Genomic DNA, 22,500 nt, shown 5'->3' with positions numbered 1-22,500 from the left:
ATTAGAAAGTCAATTTTACTTAAGAAAACTTTATATGTACTAATTTTTGGGGGGCAAATGTGTTTCTCTACTTTTCAACATGCCATTAGAGCACTGGGTGTCACCATTTACCCCTGAAGGTAATGAAGGGAGCAGTGTCTGACATTGAGGACAATGGGAGCAGATGCTGTGGGGTCAGGGGAGTGTTTGCTTGGGACAACAGCACTGCTCCTGCATGGTCCCCGAGTAACTCAGCGGTTCAGATTCCATTCAGAACAAACTCTCCCCTCTGTAGTCCAGACTAGCCTAGCACTCACTGTGGAGGCCAGGCTGGCCTCAAACACTCAACAGTCTCCTGTACCAGTCTCCCTGGGATTATAAGGCATGAGCCACGGGCACCTAGCTACTGAGTGATTTGTAACCTACAGCCTTAACTAAACACTGACTACTACGTGGTTACTTTAGTCAGCTCCTAAATACAAGGGGAAAATAAAGCGCTATTACCTCCTACCTTGTAGAGCTACTGTGAGGACCAGAGTGTCTATAGAAACCTCACAATAACCTTTTCTTTTTGTTTGTTTTTAAAACACTGTCTTCCTATGTAGCCCAGGCTGGCCTGGAACTTTCTGTCAGTTTCTTTTCTGTTCCCTCCCCCAAACTGGAACTACATATGTGTGCCATTTCTGACTGTAATAAATATGTCTACAGTTATTTGTAAACATCCAAAGTACATTATTAGCCCCGCTTTATAGATGGCTCCGTGCTAAATGAAACATTCATGCCCATTACAGTTCATATGTGGGAGCTGATCCCTTCATCTCTACGTGACTCTGCTGCAGGTCCTTAACCCTACAGCCTCCATTCCCCAGTCATTCAAACAAAGATTCCAACAAGTCTTTTGCAGTGAGCATCAAATTAAGACCTGTGTGTGAGCTCCCTACACAGAGTACCTGACACATGTTGGGTATCTATATGACAATCAGCCCAGAGAATCGGCCAGGTACAGAGGGAGAGCCCACTGAGGCGGAAACAAGTAGTCATCCTGGACCCTGGAGGGGAAGCCGGTTGAGCTGGCAGTTTTTCTACACCTGTGACCACGCCTCCCAATCATGGCCTTTTTTGGTTGAAGGTCTAGAGAGCTCCCAAAGTCCCAACTTCTCCGTAGGAGCGACTATTGCCTGCACCCACCAAGCCCAAGCGCCTCCTATGGCCAGAAACCAAGAGGACAAGCTAGGCCTTGGGCTGTGGGCTAGGCCTCTGCATGAGCTGGGCAAAAAGGGTTTGGAGAAGCTGTGGAACTCCACCCCAACCGACAGAAACAGACGCCCCTGTGCCCCTAACGCGTGCCGCCCCCACACTGGACCCATATCCTTCTCTGCCTCCCTACTTGCCAAAGTGTCCCACGTGGTCAAAAATCAGTTCCACATTGCAGGACTCCATGTCCCTGTCGCGGATCCGAATGCCTTGACGCCGCACTCCCACCAGCCCGGCCTGCCACCCCCGGGTGCCCCCGCCGGGGTGGCCTCCCGCCTTCCTTCCCAGCAGCCCATGCGTCTTGGGGTGGCGGCGCGGGGCTCACCCTGCTGCCCATCGCACGCGCTTTCAACCTCTGCTGGGCGGTTACCCACACTCCCATGCTGCTCCCACATCCCCAAAATCCAGGGAAGCTTCAGCACTTCTAGTAAGTTTCAGGAACGCAGAGCGCCTGGCTTGGCCTCCGGACTTCAAGAGCACCCCATCTTCAGCAGGCCTCGCCCTTGCTTCCTGAACTTTCATGCTTGAGAATCCAACATATAGTGGGTTTTGAGTGCACTTTTATTTCTTGAATCTACTCCCGGTAGCCGAGCTGACCTGGTCAAACTCAGGAGCCTCCTGCCTCTGCTTGCCCTGCCCACCCCTCACCCTGCAACACAGGCCCTCAGGATTAGGACTGCAGGCCAACTTGGTTTTTAATCCCCTTGGCTTTCACACTCCATAACCTTTTCCCTGAAGAACATTCTTGTTTCTTGACCTTTAAAATAGAGCTTGAGAGCCTAGAGAGGCGGCCCAGCAGTTACAGCGTTTGCTTGGAGCAACTATTGCTGGCAGTAACTTCAGTTCCAGGGGTTGGTCGCTCACTTCTGGCCTCCACAGGCACCTGCAGTTAGGTGCACACACTCAGATATAGACACATACATAATCTGAAAAGAAAAAGAACCGATGAACTCTTGCCCCTCTGTGCTGGAATATTAACTAGCTTGACTGGATACAGGTCTTGTACAGGGACCCACAGCCGCTGTGAGTCATTGGGTACAATGGTCTTGTCACACCCAGATGATAGGTTTTGATCAGGTCTCCCCATGACCTCCGGCTCTTAGAATCTCACCTCTCTGCCTCCCTGCCTCCCTCCCCGACTCCCCCATGCTTCTCTGACGCATCTATACTCTTCTCCATCACTACCTCACTCTGGCCACCTGGCCTCCTCACTCATTCTCACACAGCACTCACCCGAAATTCTGAACTTTTACACTCACTATTCCTTCTTCCTGAAACTTCTTGGCTATTCAAAATCACTGCACTGTTTAGATGTTGCTCTGCTCCTACAATGCCAGTCATCATGACCATCTAGCCTCTTCCCAGGCTACTCTTTCTTACTTTCTCCAACCTGATTAGACATATGAAAACCATGGAGAGCCGGATCTTCCGTAAGCTCTAAGCTCCACTACAGGAGCCACACTGACATGTAGTAGGTGCTCAATAAATGTGTGTTAGATGAACAAATGGACACAAACCTATGTATAAGAAATAACACGGAGATTGACCAACTTATTTGAATAGCAGTTTTTCCACACTTGGATGGAAGAAGGCATGAGCCTAGTTCAAGCTTCACTCATGACCCGGGTCGGACCTTCAAAGGAAGAAACCACTGATGTATGCTTCTCCTTATAAACACAACAACTTAGGGGGTAGCAGAAACTGAAACCGGAGTGACTACGCTTCTGTTTCTGGTTTCCCTCCAGTGTTTCCTCCCCCTCCCCCCCGCCACCAGCCAAGATGAACTGATTCTTAGGAAAAGTGAAACCCAAGGCTCCGCCACCCAGCTTGACTGATTGCATTGGGACAGTGGATAGCCGGGCAGAATCCATTGACAAAATTTCCCAGTTGGATGCTGAGCTAGTGAAATATAAGGATCAAATGAAGATGAGAGAGGGCCCTGCCAAGAACATGGGGCAAACAGAAAGCCCTGAGGGTTTTAAAGCAAAAGCGATGTATGAGCTGGACAAGGAGACAACCTTGTCCAGCAGTCCTTTAACATGGAGCAGGCTAATTACACCATTCAGTCACTGAAGGACACCAAGACCACGGTTGATGCCATGAAATTGGGAGTAAAGGAAATGAAGAGGGCATACAAACAAGTAAAAATTGACCAGACTGAGGACTTACAAGACCAGTTGGAAGATACGATGGAAGATGCAAACGAAATCCGGGAAGCACTGGGTCGCATCTACGGCACCCCAGAGTTAGATGAGGATGATCTGGAAGCAGAGTTGGATGCGCTGGGCCATGAGCTTCTGGCTGATGAAGATAGTTCTTACATAGACGAAGCAGCATCTGCACCTGCAATTACAGAAGGCGTTCCCACTGACACAAAAAACAAGGATGGAGTGTTGGTGGATGAATTTGGACTCCCACAGATTCCAGCTTCCTAAACTTGCAGCATTTCAGCACACAACGTAAAAAAATATAATATATATTCTGGGACTAGGAAATATTTCCCAATTTGCCAAACAGATTTAGGTTTCTTTCCTTTCTTTGAAGGAAAAGCTAATTACACTGCTCCTGTATTTTAATTTTGCCATTAAGAAATTCATTGCTTGGGGAAAAGTTTCTTTTACTAAAGTTTGATTTTTTTCCTCTTAAGAAAGACTAACAGAAAAGTCTCTTTGACTTTGTATGACTTGTTTTCACTCATTAACAATAATTTGAAATAAAACCAAGCAGATGAGACTCTAAATTTTATGTAGAAGTACAGTCTCTGTGTGACTTTCTACATTGATAAAGTAGAGATTATTAATGAGATTGAGACTGTGGATAGTGTGCTTCAAAAACCATTGTCTATTGTGGTGTTATAGATGGGTTTAAGTGGTGGCCTTTTTTTTTTTTATAGGTTTTGCTGTGTCATGTGAGCAAATCATTACTTTGTCTAATGTTGGAATGAACTGTCACTACTGTATCAGGAGTTGCTATTTTGATCCCATGGTTCCCTCAGTATGATAGCCTGACTTGTAATGAATAATGGATATTTCTTGATATTTAATGTATAGGACATTTATTTATACTCAATAAATATTTTCCAAAAGGAAAAAAAAAAGAAGCACAACAAAGGCAGATAAACACCAACAGAGAACACAGGCAGTGTTAACCAGGGCCTGAAAGAGATGTGGGGATGCAGTGGGAATCTCAGAGGAGACTAAGAGTCTTTCCTGCACCTCAGCTTCCAAAGTGCTTGTGTGTGTGCAGCTTCCTCTCTGGATAAGGAGTCAGTAAATTGGGTAATGTGAATCCATGCAGGAAAATATCCTGATGTCCTGGAGCCAGTGGCCTCCAGGCCCAGACCCTCCTCGAAGCCTAGCCTTGAAATCATATCTAGTTCCTCACAAGGGACCAACACAGTAGAAAGAAACACAGAGCGATAATAGTGGTTAAGTTCAGGGATGGACAAAGAGAGGCCCAGAGCCATGCTAATAAAAAGATGATGCATGGTCATAGGCTGGTTACCAGTGTACTGCCCAGCCATGCCTAAGATGTCACCAAGAAAGCCACTCGGGGATTAGCATGATGGGGAGGAATGTTGGATGATACTCCATCTTGCAAGACTTGCTGACATTTTCTCATGCTGTGCCTCCGGTCTGCCCCATCCTTCCCCAAACCCGGACAGTCTGCTACAGTTTCCCAGGCTACATGATTGTAGAGAGCCTGGCTAGTGGGTCAACTCTAGGGGTAAGTTTTGTTCTAGCTTCCATTCCACTCCCTTCTGACCCTTCTCCAGGGCCTCCATCTCTTCGGCATCTTCTGCTTCACCACACCACCATACTGTTCCTGGCTGGGGTTAGTCTCTCATGGTTCCCCTTTCTAGCACTGTGTCCCACTCATCTGAAGGCTCCCAGCTCCAAAGTCACCCATCTTCCTCTCCCAGAGCCCCAGGACCCAGGACCAATGATTCTGGGTCGGATTTCTGCCGAGCTTAGGTTCCCAGAGATAAAATGTTTTAGTGCCTTCCCTACCTTTGAGTAACGATGCATCAGTATGCCTCTGTTCTCCTATGTCGTGTGTGTGTGTGTGTGTGTGTGTGTGTGTGTGTGTGTGTGTGGTGTGTGTGTGTGTGTGTGTGTGTGTGTGTGTGTGTGTGTGTGTGTGTGTATGTGTGTGTGTGATTTTATGTGCACCAGTGTTTTGCCTGCATGTATGTCTGTGTGAGGATTTTATTCCCCTGGAATTGGAGTTATGGACAGTTGTGAGCTGCTATGTGGGTGCTGAGAATTAAACCTGGGTCCTCTGGAAGAGCAGCCAGTCTTCTTATCCATTGAGCCACCTCTCCGGGCTTCTCCTACATCCTTAATTGAAGAAAGTCATTCCAGATCTAGACCTCAGAAAATATCACCAAAGCTGCTCAACAAAGCCAGTTCAGAGAGGAGTGGACAGAGACAAGCGAGATATCAGAATCTGGTTTCAGGCTGGTCTTTCAATGAAGGACTTGACCAGAGACCTAGTAAGATGTACGTGTTTAGGATCGGGGTGCTGAAGAGATGGTGGCAGCAGTCAAGAGCATTGCCTGCTCTTCCCGAGAACCAGGTTTGGTTTCCAGCACCCACATTGCACCTCACAATAACGCTGACCAAGTGGTCCAAAACCAAAGAGTAGGCCTGAGGAGGAGAGATTTCTATGAAATCTCTGAGTATATTCATTAGAGAATCAGGAGCTCAGAGGAGAATTCAAGAATAAGGTGGCACTAAACTTTCTGAAGCACCTGTGTCAGCACTGGGCCTTCTCAGTCACAGTGCCACCCTGCCTGAGCAGTGCCCTGGCGGAACAGCTCTGCAAACTTGGTATTACACAGACTTACAAAGAACCTCAGGATCCTACTATTTAATCTAGAACAAAATTACATATGAAACAGTCATGGCCTGGGCTGCTACTTAATCAGTCCACCTTCCTTCATAACATACACCTTGGATATAACCACCCAGTAACAACAAAGCAACAGTTAGGAGTTCCTGACTCTGCCCATCTGAGACAAACTTAAGTAGGATAATGACTAATTATGTTATTCAGAATGGGACCAAAGCCAGGATAGTTCCTGAAAGGCCTCAGTATTGGGTCCAGTTTGCATTCCCATTTTTACTCTAAAACCACAAGGCAGAATGAACAAGCAAGCAAGATTTTAAGAAGCAAACATGGCAGTCAGCAGGTTGTTAAGGGCAATGACCCATTGTTTCAGCTATTCCTCCAGGTCATTCTGTTCCAGGTAGCAAGTGAAGTCATGCTTGGCAAATAGGCAGTGCTAGCAGTGTGCTGGCTGGTCTGACGTCAACTTGACACACAAACTAGAGTTGTCTGAAAGGAGGGCATCTCAACTGAGAAAATGCCTCCATAATATCTAGCTGTAAAGCATTTTAATTAGTGACTGATGGGGGAGGGCACACCCCATTGCAGATGGTGCCAGCCCTGGGCTAGTGGACCTCGGTTCTATAAGAAAGCAGGCTGAGCAAGCCATGTGGAGCAAGCCAGTTAGCAGCACCCCTCCGTGGCCTCTACATCAGCTCCTGCCTCTAGGTTCCTGCCCTGTTTGAGTTCCTGTCCTGACTTCCTTTGATGATGAGCAATGATGTGGAAGTGTAAGCCAAATAAACCCTTTCCTTCCCAACTTGCTTTTTTGTTATGATTTTCATTGCAGCAATAGAAACCCTAACTAAGACAAGCAGGACTTTATGTAAATCATTAAGTAAATTAATATATCGGTAATTGGTCTCTTCTACCTTTTTCTTCTTCACATGTGCCCGAAGCTATTCTCTGCCAGTCTGACTCAGACAGCTGCCATGGCACCTATGGACTTGCATAGGGATGAAGCCTTTGCTCTGAGAGAAGTGGTCCTCTTTTCTTTATGCCAATCACCTCTTGTTCCTTCTAGTCTGGTCTCAGTGATGTTAACTCACTCATGAAATTTGTTCTGAACCCCTCTCCCTACCACTTTCTGTCCTTGTGCCTCAGTCTCTCCATCGGAGAGCTGACTATGTGGCTAAAGAGTCATCCTTCACAATGCTGCCAATCCCTTGAGGGGAGAAGGCTCATCTTTTTAGTTTCACATTTTGTTGTTTTTGTTGTTGTTGTTTTGTTTTCTTTTGCTTTTTTTAACTCTCTTACTCTTTGCTCTTTGGGGAACCACAGAGGCTTATACTTATGAATGCCTGGCTTTAGCTTGACTTATTTCTAGCCAACTTTTCTTGACTTAAATTATCCCATCTACCTTTTGCCTCTGGGCTTTTATCTTTCTTTATTCTGTATACCTCTCTTTACTTCCTACCCCATGACTTGCTGTGTGGCTGTGTGGCTGGCCCCTGGAGTCCTTTCTCCTTCTCCTTCTCTCATTCCTCCCTTTCATGTTCCTCTCCTTCTATTTATCCTCTCTGCATGTCATCCCCACCTATCCTTCCCCCTGCCTAGCTATTGGCCATTCAGCTCTTTATTATACCAATCAGGTGTTTTAGACAGGCAAAATAGCATAGCTTCAGAGAGTTAAACAAATGCAACATTTAAAAAAATGCAACACATCTTTGCATCATTAAACAAATACTCCACAGCATAAACAAATGTAACACATCTTTAACTCATATTCCACAACACATGTCCAGCACCTAGGACCATACAAAGCAGCTGGTACTCACAAGATGAAGGAATGAGTGTCATGTGATGGGAATGAACTTGGAGTCTGGTGACTGTCAAACTGGCTTCTTTGCAGTGCTGCGGACTGACTGTATCCCCTCCAAGATAGCTCTGCTGAACCGTATGGCCATTGTGGTGGTAGTAAAAGATGGTCATCTTATAGATGTGGTTAGGCCATGAGGGTCTCCTTGCTAATGGAAATGAGACCACCTTATTTAAAAAGGCGGGGGAGAGGCATCTTTCAGCCCTTTCCTGCCCTTCCTCTGCCTTCTGTGTGCACATATAGCACCTGTCCTCTCTAGGATGTTGAGTTGACAAGGTGCCACCTTGGAGGCAGAGAGGCTGAGCCCACAGCAGTCAGTGCTCTGAACTTTGACAGCCAATCTCCAGACCTCCCAGAGATAAAGTTCTGCTCTGTGTGAATTATCCAGTCAGCAGTATTTATTATAGCAACACGAAAGTACACTGCTGATGCTGTTTAGCCACTCATCCGACCAGTGTAAGAGCCTCTCTGACCACTCCATGCATCCCAGGTGCCAAAGAACGTGAGGGGGAAAAAGTAAGAGCCACTGTTACCCGGTGCCGGGGAATGAGGGAGATAAGCCACTGGTCTCAGGTCCCAGGGGACATGAAATAAAGTAAGCCAGCACACATCCGTGAGCTGTGAGGAAGTGCTAGTCCAATCCATTCATTTTACAGATGGTAATGCTGAGATTCCCATGTATCTCTTCTTTTATCAAAATTTACCATCTTTTAGCTGAATATACTGACACATGCCTATAATTCTAGCACTGAGGAGACTGAGGCAGGAGGATCAAGAGTTCAAAACTAGCTTGGGGGTACACAGTGAATCCTTGTCTCAAAATAAAATTTTAAATATTTATAAATTCTACTCCTCGCCTCATTTCTGTAGCAGCTTGACCTTAGATCCTAACCTGTGAGCAAAAATCTGATGGAGTCATTTTTCAGGAATTGCTAATTATTGTTGAGTATGTGAAAATGCTTCTCCTAGGAATATTCACATCTTGCTTCTGAAGTGCAGTCATGGAACTTGTATTAGGATTTCTTTCAGGGTACTTTGGATGGGACGATTCCCAAGTCTTTCCCAACCCACATATATAAATGGCTAGCTCTTTCCACACTGACTTTTGCATTGAGCATTGGAGGAATGTTATATTCAGGTCGAAGAGGCATCGCTGAGCTTCTATAACAGAGGTTTTCAACCTGTGGGCGGAGACCCTTTCGGCAAATTGTCTTCAAAAGCATAGAACCATTGGTCTATAAGCACCCCATGCCCACAAGTCTCACCTTCAAATACAAAACTAGAAAGCTAAGTCTCCTTAAAGTTAAGAAGACAGTTTGCACCTCCGGGAACAGAGTACCAAGCACAATGCAGAGAGAGCCTCAGACAGAGGAAAGGAAACCTGAGATCCCGTTCTCAAGCTACCAACCAATGAGCCTCCCCCTCCTGTGTGTGTGTGTGTGTGTGTGTGTGTGTGTGTGTGTGTGTGTGTGTGCAAGTGGTGCAGCTGATCAAACTAAAAGGCAAAGTAAGTCGCACCAAGTATGAGAAAAAGAATTCCAAAGAGACAGAGTGGGCATCGTTAGGGTAACCATCTGGGGGAGGGGAGATTCTGGTCATCAGAGAGACTGTTCCCAAAACTGTACTGGAGAAGTATTTACGGTTTTCAAAAATGGAGTTTTTAAAGTTGTTTTTAGAAAAGATCCGGCGTGTTCAGGGTGGCATGGCTGTATGGAATTAGTGACTTTATAAGAAAAAGAGGTTACAGCAGGCTGACTGCTACAATCACTTTGGGTGACAAGAATGGGCAAGACATTGATTGGGGGTTGTTTGCCAAAAAGAAGAGGCTTCTCCAGGTATGGTTGTTTGCCAAAAGGAAGAGGTTTCTCCAGGTATGGTTGTTTTCATGGTGTCAGGTCATCCAAAAACCCATGCTGGGACAGAATGACATGGGTAACTTCAGTTTTATGTCCCATTTTTCTCCAAGGTAAAGAATTGTATAACCTCATTTTGGTGGTATTTTAACCTTTTGTGGATGCATAAGTCAAGCTTCAAAAGTTACTGTTGGATTGCCAGGCAAGGTGGCACACACCTATAACCCCAGAACTCAGAAAATAGCCTGGGCTACTTGACACTATGAACAAACAAAAGCAAATGTTACTGTGGTATAACAGGGTCTTTGTCCCTGGTTCTTGGTGTGATGTCCCCACATCCTTGGAACTTCCTAAGGTGAATGATGGCAGCACCTTTAGTTATCTGTGGCTCTTTCAACCACACTGAGTTTATGCTAATAAGATGGATCTAATGCAGTGGTTCTCAACCTTCCTAATGCTGTGACCCTTTAATACAGATCCTCATGTTGTGGTGACTCCCAACCATAAAATTATTTTCATTGCTACTTCACAACTGTAATTTTGCTACTGTTACAAATCATAATGTAAACATCTGATTGCAGGATATTTGATATTCCACCGCTGTGAAAGAGTCAGTTGGCCTGGAGTCATGACCCGTAGGTTGAGAAACGCTGATCTAATGGGTTCCCAGATGGCTTCAGGGTGGGGCTGAGTCGCTCTGGTTATAGAATTAGAACTTTTACCCTCTGCTTCCAGCAAAGGAAGAGAGGCTGGAAATGGAACCGATGCCCCAGCACCTGTGACTCTGCCTTCACACTTACGTAATGAAATGCCTGAAGAACAGGCACCTCCAAATCAGCGAGTACAGCCATGCATGGGGGAACCTGGTGCTGGAAAGCCATGATGTCCTTCTGTGTGCATTGCTTTTATTAGTTGATAAATAAAGCTGATTTGGCCAATGGCCAAGCAAAATAGAGCCAGCCAGGAAATCCAAACAAAGATATGGAGAAAAAGAAGGCAGAGTCAGGGAGATGTCATGTAGCTGCCAGGAAATCGAGATGTGAGGTAACAAGCCACAAGCCTTGTGGCAGAGTCTACTAGAAATAGGCTAATTTACTTATGAGAGCTAGTCAGTAATATGCCTGAGTCACTGGCCAAATAATTATAATTGATAATAAGCCTCAAAGTGGTTATTTGGGAACTGGCAGGCAGGACGAGAACACTCCAACCACATTGCTGTGGAGGACAATGCCAAGAGCAGTGCAGACTGTGGTGGCCTGAGAGTTTCTAAGGGAAGCAAAGACTCTTATCAGGGCCATTTTTGTGATGTGTCTGAATTAAGAATCTGGAGGGAAAACCTCTCCTTTACTGGAACTATAGATGCTGGTCTGTGATTAACAGGAGACCATCATCAGTGAGGTGAAGTTATTTGGGGGTGGGGAGTATCTCCTCAGGGCCAGTGGAGGCAATCCCTGGTACAGTTGGGGACCAAGGATATACATCAGTCTGGCAAATAATGTGTAAGAGTCTTCCATGTGGTACTGGTTTTGAGGGCATGGAGTTATGGAGAGCAGCCAAGGCTTGGCACTTTCAGGGTCAGCATCTCCCTGAAAGAGAAGCCAGAAGAGGCCATCAGTGAAGGTGCTTTGGAAACCCCAGGATTGAAGAGACCATGGAGAGAGGCTGAGGCTTGGCACCATGTAGCCAGGGTCTCTGAAGAGGGTGGGAGAGTCCACTGATGAAGGTGCAGCCTCAGTTACAGTTGAGACCCAGCATATTAGAGGTGCCAGGACCATGGACAATCACCAAGGACAGCTGCAGGTGTGGAGTCAAGCCAGGCCAAGCCCACTGAACAAGCTCTGGATGTAGCAGATCACAAAGCCAGAGAAGTGGGACTGCCCAAGATCCTTGGAGTCCAGATGATCAGAAATGAATCCAGATGCCAGACACTGAGCTTTTTAGACTATTAGACTTTGGGTGTGCATTGATCTGCTTGTGATTGTGTCCAGGGTCCTTCTCTTCAGGGGAAAGTATTTAACTTGATTTTTATTTTATAGGAACTCATAGTTAAGAGACTTTGGGTATTGTAAATGACTTTAAACTTTTAAATCACTCGAGATTTTAAAGACTGTAGTAAGGGGAGCAGTTTGTCTGGGAATTGTTCTTGTAGCCTGCCTTCACAAAATGAACTTTTACCTAACCTTGTAAGCAAGTTAATCATGTTCTTTAAGACCACTTAAAACTATGCACTGTGCATTCTGCTTATTTAAATTTAACTTATCTCTAAGAAAAACAGTGCAATCCATCTTACTCTGCCATGGACTGCTGCTGTAATCAACATTTGCAATCTAAGCTGAGCTCACAGCTCTACTCTTAAACTGTTTCCTATTTCTCCCTCACAATGCCTCCATGCCCTTGACTCCTAACAACGTATTTGGTGAGGTTAGTGATGAGAGCTTAGAGCTCTGTAGAAAGCAGGAACATGTAGGCAACAGATGGCCCTCAGAAGATGCTGAAAGCAGCCTGTGCGTGTATCTGTTTACACTTTTGCTTACTGCTCTTGGTCAGTGAGATCAGAAAATCATCTTCTTCTCTTTAAAAACTCAGGTAAAATATTAAGACAAAGTTCTTCATTCCTTTCCCATGCCATGGTTAATCTGCTGTTCAATAAATGGAAATGATGGCTCTTGGTTAAGGGAACTGAGCTCACTCTTGACTAAATGACTCCAGGAGCCTGTCCCTTTTATGTGATGCTGCTGCACTGTGCAACTTTTCAAGTTATACTGTGGATATTTGTGATATTAACCTGATATCTTGGGGGATAAACAAGAAGGGATAGGTTATGGTTTAACAGTGATGTGGTTATGTCAAGTTGACAAGGGGTCAATTGTGCTGTTTAGTTTGTACCAACTTGACATAAACTAGAGTCTCCTGAGAAGACAGGCTCAACTGAGGAATTGCCTCTATCAGATTAGCCTGTGAGCATTTCTGGGGAGTATTTTCTTGATTGATGATTGACGTAGTAGGCCCAGGCCACTGTAGTCAGTGTCACTCCTGCACAGGTGGTCCTGGGTTATATGAAAAAGCAAGTTGATTTAAGCATTAGAGAGCAAGCTGGTAAGGAGCACTCCTCCACTGCTTCTGCTTCAGTTCCTGCCCTGAGCTCCTGCCTGGACTTCCCTAGATGAAGGACTGGAAGCTGTAAAATAAAATAAAGCCTTTCCTCCCCCAAGTTGCTTTCGCTCAGTGTTTTATCACAGCAACAGAATCCAAACTAGGACAGTGAGAAAATAAATTTCTGTTATCTAAGTCACTCTCATCTGTGGAACTTTCATTGCATCCCAAGACACTTGGGTATCCAGTCAAACATATTTGATTCTGGGATGTGGAGATGGCAAAGAGGTTAAGAGTGATGCTCTCCCAGAGGACCTAAGCTTGTCATCCATGTTGGGTGGCTCACGACCACCTGTAATTCCCGCTTCAGGGCATCTGACACCCTCTTCTGGCCTCTGCAGGCACTTGCACTCATGCACATAGCAACACACAGACACATTTGAAAATAGTAAAGTAAGTCATTTTAAAAGAAATATTTGATCCATAACAGATAAAAATAAATATAATCTCCTTCCTTTTTCATACAAATGATAATTCAGTGCTCCATGCTCTAGCTGGAAAAATAGCCCAACTTAAATGTTGCTTTTTAAAAAACCTTCATGGTATCTTTCTGTTCCATAAAAGTACCACCACAGTTCATTATCCAGACTTCTACTGCTAAATGTTTAGATTGCTCCCAAACTTTCATGATTATAAATAATTCTATGATTAATGACTTTGTCATAAAAGAAACACCATCTGCATACACAAGAGTTGTTTGTTGGCTAAGTTCTTAGAAATGGATTACTGGGTGAAAAGATACTCACATCTGTAATGTTGATAGACATTGGCAAATCACCCTTTCTAGCCCATGTGCCAGTTCCTACCCTATGCAGTATATGTTTCCATTTTCCTGACTTTCCCCTGCACCATGTGTTAGCAAACATGAGATCTGCCAAACTGACATATGAAATGTAATGTCATGTCTCATAGTTTTCTTTCGTATTTCCTCTATGTGAAATTGAGCATTTTCTTATGTGTTTAAGAGCCTTTTGTGTTTTACCCCTTCAGTTCACATCTCTTCATTTTGGTGGCCATTTTTCCTATTGTTTTTGCAGTGCTGGGAGTCAAATTCATGACCTCTTGAATTCTAGGCAAGTATTCCACTGAGCTACATACATCCTCACCTCTGTTATTATTTCAAAGAAGCTCCTTTGGGAGAGAAAATCAAACCTTTACCAATAAGAGTGGCACACTTTTTCTCAGTTTGTGGTTTGAATTTTTTATGGTGATCTTTTTACTTTTATGTAGTTCATTTTCTCAAAGGTTGGTTTTAAGCCTTCTGGGTTTCCTGTTATATTTAGCATCGCTTCTCCATTCCAGCACAGCAAGACCTCTGTGCCTTCTTTTATTTCTCTTTATTTCACATATTTAAGGCTTTAATCCATCAGAAACTTCTTTTGGTACAAGTATTAGTTATGCATCCAACTTAATTCCAGAAACTCACTCATATTGTCCTAGTACAATTAACTGAAAAATCGAATTCTCTGATTTGAAATGCACCTTTATCATACACCAGAACAACAGCAAATCAATTGTACCGCATAACACAGTTATGCCTGAGATTTTTATACTCTACTCCACTGAGCTGTTTCCCATAAGCCAACGCTATACATGGAAATCATCACGGCTTTATAATAGGTTTGTAATATAGGTTTGTAATCTTTATTGGAGTAGGGGCCCCACATGCCACAGCATGTATGTAGAAGCCAGTGGGCAACTTCATGAGTCCATTCTCTCCTTCTGCCATATTGGTCCCTAGGAATAAATTCGAGTCATCAGGTTTAGTGGCAAGTGCTATCACCTACTTAGCCCTCTTACCAGTCTCATTACAGGTTTAATATCTGGGCTGGTTGCCACTACTTTTTTATGATTTTCATGTCTCTTCCTGTCCATTTCTTTTTTTGCATTAACATGAGAGGCACCTTACTTAGTATCAAAGCAGGTTTTGTCTTCACTGAGATTCTATTAAACTAAAGTTGACATGAACGTCATGTTGAATCTTTCTAGTGAAGCACTGGACGGGCTAAGGCTGCTCTGGGTTTCCTGGCCGGGTGTGGAAGGGACGGTACAGTGTCTATGCATAGTGGTTATTACCCTCATTGCCCTCATGCTACCTAACACACAGAACATCAACGTTTGCTCTTCTAGCTCTCATGAATGCTTAAAAAATGTTCTAGAACATCCAAATTTCTTTTAAATTAAATCTACTTTGCCTAAGTTCCTCCAATATGTCTTCTAATTATTTAAAAGAATATTTATCTCTCCATATTTATTTTCATCAAACAAAATTGCTTCCTATATTGTTTAACATGATTTTTCAGATGACTCTTAAATTTTTAGATGTAACATCTGCAAATAATAATCATGTTACCTCTTCTTAATGTCTAATTTCCTCTGTCTAACTGAATTTGGTAGCACATACAGCCTACAGTTAAGGGGCACTAGTTGTGACTAGACATCTTTCCCTTGCTTCCGTCTTCAATGGAAGCATACATTATTTCTCCATTGAGTTCATTGCCGGACTTTATGCTGAAATAAATGCATACACTCATGAATGAAAGTTCGTCTATCGCTGGTTGACTCCATCTTCCACCAAGAATGAACATCAGGTTTTTTTTAATGTCCTCTTAGTTCCTATGGAAAAGACAATAATTTTCTCCTCATAATAATAGACTGCCTGACTGTGGTAAATCCTTGCAACCCCACAGTAAGCCCTAACTGTTAATGCTAGACTCTGTTCATGTGCTGCTAAAGTCTGGTTACTGATATTTTATGCTAGACTTTTGGGCTGATATTCATAGCTGATCTTTGGTCTATGATTGCCAGTGTAGCCACTGCTGCATATAATTTCCAATATTATTTCAGATTCATATAAAATAATGTAGATTCCTCTTTCCATGCTAGTTTAGTAGTAGAGAAGCCATTTTATTTCACATAAAGTTTCCCTCTTCTTTTAATTTAAATTTTATTTTATGGGTACTGGCGTTTTTGCCTATATGTATGTTTATGCATCACTTGTGTGCTTGGTGCCTGCAGAAGTCAGAGAGGGTACTGGGCTCCCTAGAGTCACAGACACTTGGGAGCTGTCTTGTGAAAGTGGGCAATCAAACCCAGGTCCTCTGGAAGAGCAAACAGTGCTCTTAACCACTGAGCCATCTCTCCAGCCCTCCTCTTTTTTTTTTTTTTTAATTCTTTTTTCTACCAGTGTTTTTAGTTAGGCATGAATAGGTTCCAATTGCCTCAGACAAAGATGAGTATATTCTTTCAAAAAAAGTTACCATTATAATCATTAGATATTAGAATATCATAAATGAGGGAATAAGCATAGAAATACATAAACATCTGGATGCAAAATTTTCAACAAATATTACTAAAAAAAAATGAGCAACCGGTACAACAAGGAACTACTTAAATAAATTATCGATGTTTCTATATAATACAACCCAATGGAGTATTGAAAGTGGCATGTTGGTATGAAGATATAAACACTCCTCAGTTTTCTGAGATTTTAGTAATGGGAATTTTTTTACCTTGTGATGAATAATACATAGTTTACAAGTAGAAGCCATAGTGTAGCTATGTACCAACATGAAAGGATATTCACAATATGTGACAATGTGTGGCCCAGAAAAAAAATATGATCCCCAGTTTTTTAATGTGTGTTCCATGTGGGTAGGTTTAAGGTGACTTTGAGGGGCTAACTTAATTTTGGATGATATACTATTTATATTTTCTTATGCCTATTTCCCAGCCTCCCAGGGTGATTATGGGTGCTACACGAGGTCAGGGTCAGATGTTTCTGGGTTTTTGGCCTCTTATCCAAACAACCAAAAATAGGGTTCACACAAATTTATAAAATAGGAAGTAATTGCATTCAAAGAGAAGCAATAGTAGCAATAGTGACCGTTAAGAAGAGACACACTGGCAAGGTTGACAGCGGCTATGTGAGTGAGGACTAACGCCCCAGGCATGGCCTGGAATCTCTTTTTTAGAGTCTACAGGAAGAGAGGGTCGCACTCACTCTTGACCCTTTCTCCTCTCAATTGCTTTTATCCCGGCATTTTATCAAAGTATCAGAGAAAGTGACTGTTACAATATACAATTTTAAATACACAGTGCAGCACCAGGGAAGGTATACATACAGCAAGACTAAAAAGAAAATAAATAGATTTTCTACATTCTCTCTTTGATATATAAAAAAAGAAGCAAAACTAAGCATAAAACCCTGACATTTGGGTCTTCATGGTGTGCTATACAGATGCTCTCTTCCTTTGTAGTATATTTTTAAAAGACACAGAAAAAAAAGAGAAAAATACATTCATTAAAATATTTTTCTATCCAAATAAAGAATGAACTTTATTGGCAAACAACCTGATCTAATTATATAGAAAACCATATAAAAATGTTAAATTTAATGAGCCATTTAGATAAAGTTGCAGAAAGAAAGGAAATCCTGGAATCTTTGGGAACACTGTTTGTTTCCAGATAGATTTGAAGTCAGCACACTCACGATGATCTGAAGAAGTTTCCAGCTCCCAGGGGACTGTGCCAGCCGGAAGGGGACACTGTCTGATTCTGGAGTATGCCTGTGATCCCAAAACAGGATCCCAGGATAAGGAACTCACACGTACCTGGATTTGTTCTAGAACAACTCGCTTGTCTCTAGAAGACCTTATGAAAACCGAAGACACTGCTGAGAGCAGTGACAGGGCCAGCAGGAGCTGCAAACCAGGAGAGCAGCAGCTGGATTCTCGCCCCAAGGAACCCCATGCAGCCTCCAGGGCCCTATGGATGGAGGGTCACCTGAAACTGGCAGATGAGGACACTCGGAGGAAACCAAGATTCAGCAGGGGTTAGACTTCTGCCTCTCAAATTCAACAGTATTATTTCTAACTTAAGGCCAGTCCTAATTCACCCAAAAATGAATGTTAAACTCATAATGAGGTGAAGATTTATTTATTTATTTATTTATTTATTTATTTATTTATTTATTTATTTTGATTTTTCGAGACGGGGTTTCTCTGTGTAGCTTTGGAGCCTATTCTGAGAGATCCGCCTGCCTCTGCCTCCCGAGTGCTGGGATTAAAGGCGTGTGCCACCAACGCCCAGCCAGTGGATTGATTTTTATGGTGTGTGTGTGTGCGCGCGCGAGCATGCATGTGAGGGCAGTGCTCTCAAGTCTAGAAGAGGAAAATCACAGGCAGTTATAAGCAACTTAACATGGCTGCTGGGAACTGAACTGGAGTCCCCTGCAAGAGCAGTCCATGCTCTTAACTGCTGAGCCATCTCTCCAACCCACATTTTTTTGTTGTTTTGCTTTGGTTTGCTTGCTTAGTTTTTATTTTATTCAGTAGTGTGTGTGGGGGGGGGGAGGAGAAAGAGAGGGAGGGAGGGAGGGAGGGAGGGAGGGAGGGAGGAAGGAAGGAAGGAAGGAAGGACAGAGCAAATGCTACAGTGCAAGTGTGGCGGTCAGAGGACAACTTCCAGGAGTTGTTTCTTTCCTTCCACAGTGGGCTCTGAGAATCAAACTCAGGTCATCAGGCTTTCGAGGTAATCACTTTTGTACACTGAGCCGTCACTGACCCTGTAAGTTTTAATACTAAATAGTCATAAAATGATGAATTTATTCATGTCATCAAAATTCAAAATATTTGTGTCATCACATGGCAATTTCCTCCAGTAGGCAAAAGAAGCCCGAGATGTGATATGGGGAAACAAACCAGGTTAGAACAGGAGGCACAAACAGAACTGTACTGCTACTACTGAGTGTTTAATAACTAGTCCTTATTGGGAAGTGGCTATGCATGTCCCCTGAGGGGGCTGCCTATAATTATTGATTACCCATATTGCTTTGTTGTCGGGGGAAAATTAAATAATCAACTGTGTGAAGATTTTTATTTTTGTAGAAAAAGTTCAATTGACTAAAACTTCATTAGGGCCCATAAGAGATAGAAATGGGTTCCATAACTGCACCAGCATTCAGTAATGGAGTTTTGAGACAGTACTGTGCCATGGGGAAGCAACTGCTCTTGAAAATTCTGTGGCTTTCTGAATCGTAAAACAACCAGCCATTTCTGAAATGAGTGAGCTCAGCGTAGCTCTGTTTGGAATCCTGAAAGAAAGGGTCAGAACAAGAATTGAGAATCCGTCTTGGAACAAGGTCCTCTGGGACTCATTGCTGGAATGTGGCCAGCTGAAGGGCAGAGGCCCTAGAACATAGTGCTTTATAATGTGTCTTCCCAAACTCTGGTTTTTCTAATTATGCCTTGCTCGGAACCTTTAAAGTGGAAAGGGACGGGGTGGGTGAAATGTTTATGAAAACATTGAATATAGGATTTCCTTCCAGTCATTTGGAACTGTCACCTTCTACAGTCGTCGCTCAGAATGAGAAGTAGGTCTTGTAACAGAATCAGGCCCCCACCCCTCGGATCGTGGAAGAACCTCTCATCCAGGACCCCTTTTGCACATTAAGGGGCTTGTCAAAATCCGCCCAGTTTTATAGCAGCTGGCTCTGCAACATTTCAGCAAAAAGGGGAGTGGCTCCCCACCACGATGATAATAGACTGAACCTCTGAAACTGTAAGCCACCACCTCAATGAAATGTTTTCCTTTATAAGAGTTGCCGTGGCCATGGTGTCTTTTCACAGCAATACAAACCCTAAAACAGCATCTATTCCAGATCTATCTTGGGATTATGGGCTCCCTAAGCCCCACAATCCATGAGCAGGTGAGCTCACCTGCCTATCCAAAGTCGCCCCCCCCCCCCTCCAGCCTCCTGCAACTCTCAACCAGTGTTAAATGAATGAGTCTCTCAGGAAAGTCTGGGAACCCACCGTATGGATCAGCACTTTACTGGAACAGCTTGTCAGTCTGTTTTCAACTCTTAAAAAAAATATTTAAAGGTGGTGGTGGTACATGCCTTTAATCCCAGCAGTTGGGAGGCAGAGGATCTCTGTGAGTTTGAGGCCAGCCTGGTCTGCAGGAGCTAGTTCCAGGACAGCCTCCAAAGCCACAGAGAAACCCTGTCTCAAAAAAAAAAATTATTCTTTGTATTTCATGTATGTGCACCACATGCATACAGGTATCCATTGAGGCAAGAAGAGGGGCATCAGATTCCCCAGAAGTGGAGTTTCATGAAGTTGTAAGCCACCAGATGTGGGTGCTGGGAACCCAACCCAGGTCCTCTATGAGAAAGGCAAGTGTTCTTTACTGCCGAGCCATCTCTTCAACCCTGTTTCAGCTCCTTCTATGGCAAACCCTTTAACCATCCACTTTCAGTCACACTTTTCGTTCACCATTTGGGTGGTTGCCTCACTACCCAACCCCTCAGGCTCCACTGATCTTTATTTTTTTTAATTTTGTATAGATGGGTATTTTGCATATATATTTTTTTCAAGAGAGAGAGAGAGAGAGAGAGAGAGAGAGAGAGAGAGAGAGAGAGAGAGAGTTCTACATGAGTGCCTTGTGCCTCATGAAGCCAGAAGAGTTAGCAGGCTTTTTTGGACCGCCAGTCCCCAAATCATGACACAGAGGCTTACTATTAATTATGAACATAACAGAGAGTGCATCAGGGAGTCCCTGGAACTGGAGTTACAGATGGTTATGAGCTGCCATTGTGGGTCCTGAGAATAGAACTTGGATCCTCTGGAAGAACAGCCAATGCTCTTAATCACTAAGCCATATCTCCAGCCTCTGGCCTTTCCTTATTATTACAGAAAGAATATAAATTCAACCAGTAGAGAACTTTTATACACTCTGCATTTATGCCTTCATGATTTGTTTTCCTGGGACTGTAAAAGGCCCACTTAGCACTCCAATGCCCAGGCCTGCAACACATGACCTAGGTCCCATCTTTTTTTTTTTTTTTTTTTTTTTTTTTTTTGATTGTTTGTTTTTCAAGACAGGGTTTCTCTGTGTAGACCTGGCTGTCCTGAAACTAGCTCTGTAGACCAGGTTGGCCGCAAACTCAGAGATTCCCCTGCCTCTGCCTCCCAAGTTTTGGGATTAAAGCTGTGATCCACAACTGCCCACCCCTAAGCCCCATCTTGCCACTTGCTTCAGGACACTCACCATCTAAGCCCTGCATCTAACCCCTCTCTCCTTATGATCTGCCAGCAGCCCCACTGGCTCTTCTCAGGTGCTCAGCTGGAGCTTTTCCCCGTGCCAATCTGTCTTTGGCATGTGAAGGTCCCCTCACGCTCATTATTTCATAGACCCAATGATGTCACCTTTACACCAGAGAGCCCCACTCCAGCTGAAGTTTTGCCTAGACTGGTTCCCTGAGAAACCATTCAATGCTCATCCTTAACACACCCACCGATACTACACGGTGACTTGACCTACAAGGCTTTGGATTTGACCTGACTGGGGCGCACGCGCGCGCGCGCACACACACACACACACACACACACACACACACACACACACACACACACACACAGAGGCAACTAAAGGAGAGAAAAATCTTATTTGGCTTACTGTTCAGAAGATTTGGTCTGTTACATCGGGGCACAGCAGCTGTGGCAGCTCCAACTGTTGTGACAGGTTCTTCTGGCTTCTTCGATCACAGGGGAGCTTAGAGAAGAAGCAGGGTCAGCAGGACTCTCAAAGGTCTGTCCCCAGTGACCCACCTCCACCAGCTGTGCCTGTCACCCCAAAGGCTTTATAGCCCCTCAGAACTGTGCAAGTAGGTGGGGACTAGATAGTCAAACACATGAACCTGTGGAGATAAGTCGAATCAATGTTCAGCAAAGATTTGGTGACCCCAATGTTCCCAAACTGCTCTGCTCCTACTGTCCCAAAACTACTTTTTACATTTACTTTTTATGTGTGAGTGTTTTGCCTGCCCATAGGTATGTGTACTGCCTGTGTGTATGTGTTCATGGTACCCTCAGAGATCAGAAGAAGGCATTGGCTTCCCTGGAACTGGAGTTACAGGTGGTTGTGAGCCACCACTGCAGGTGCTAGAAACGGAACCCAGGTCCTCTGCAAGAGCAACAAATGTTAACTGCTGAGCTATTTCTCCAAGACCATTTCTTTTTTATTCTTTTCTTTCTTTTTTTTTTAAATGTGTCTGGGTATTTTGTCTGCACTATGTCTGTGTACCACTTGCATGCTGTGCCCATGAAGGCCAGAAGGTGTCAGAAGCCCTAGGACTGGAGTTACAAGCAGTTGTGAGCCATCAAGTGGGTGCTGGTAACAGACCTTGGGTCCCCATGGAAGAGCATCAAGCTGCCCAGCCATTTCTCCAGCCCCAGACTGTCCCAAATCTTAGTGATTAGTGTGTTCCTTTCCTCTGTTCTTTAGGCCCCAGATTTTGGAATCTTCTTTGATGCTGTTATGTAGCATTGTTCCTGCAGAAACACAAACAAAAACAAAAACAAACATCTACTCAAACAATAGATAAAAGTAAGCATGTCACTGAAGTCCACCTGAGTGAGTCAATGAGTTTACCAGTGGTTCTCACAGTTGTGTGGGGGATGGGTGTTTTAGTCAGTGTTCTATTGCTGTGAAGAGGCACTGTGGTCACAGAAACCCTTACAACAGAAAACATTTTTTAGGGCTGACTTA

The 22,500-nt window shown here is 43.9% G+C and overlaps 1 protein-coding gene, 1 long non-coding RNA gene and 1 pseudogene across 3 annotated transcripts in view; 1 reads left to right on the top strand and 2 right to left on the bottom strand.

Annotated features, from left to right (window-relative positions):
* Positions 1–797, bottom strand: part of Slc22a16 (solute carrier family 22 member 16) — a 36,464-nt gene extending 35,667 nt beyond the window's left edge. Inside the window, exon 1 of the mRNA XM_027402265.2 lies at positions 769–797. Within this exon, the coding sequence (XP_027258066.1) occupies positions 769–797 (29 nt within the window). The remainder of the gene's footprint in view (positions 1–768) is intronic.
* Positions 798–3,012: 2,215 nt separating this feature from the next.
* Positions 3,013–3,750, top strand: LOC100773861 (annotated as a pseudogene).
* Positions 3,751–18,441: 14,691 nt separating this feature from the next.
* The window catches only part of LOC118238080, a 27,412-nt gene continuing 23,353 nt past the window's right edge, over positions 18,442–22,500 (bottom strand). The window contains exons 4-6 of one of the 2 annotated variants that reach the window (XR_004768445.1): positions 22,135–22,283; positions 21,409–21,649; positions 18,442–19,042 (exon numbers count right to left, since the gene is read on the bottom strand). This is a non-coding gene — a long non-coding RNA (uncharacterized LOC118238080). The remainder of the gene's footprint in view (positions 19,043–21,408; positions 21,650–22,134; positions 22,284–22,500) is intronic. The other variant, XR_004768446.1, reaches the window with a different exon arrangement.

This window comes from Cricetulus griseus, chromosome 2, assembly GCF_003668045.3.
Source record: "Cricetulus griseus strain 17A/GY chromosome 2, alternate assembly CriGri-PICRH-1.0, whole genome shotgun sequence".
Taxonomy (NCBI): Eukaryota; Metazoa; Chordata; class Mammalia; order Rodentia; family Cricetidae; genus Cricetulus; species Cricetulus griseus.
The sequence above is the reverse complement of the archived record's forward strand: the minus strand, read 5'-3'. Positions and strand labels throughout refer to the sequence as shown.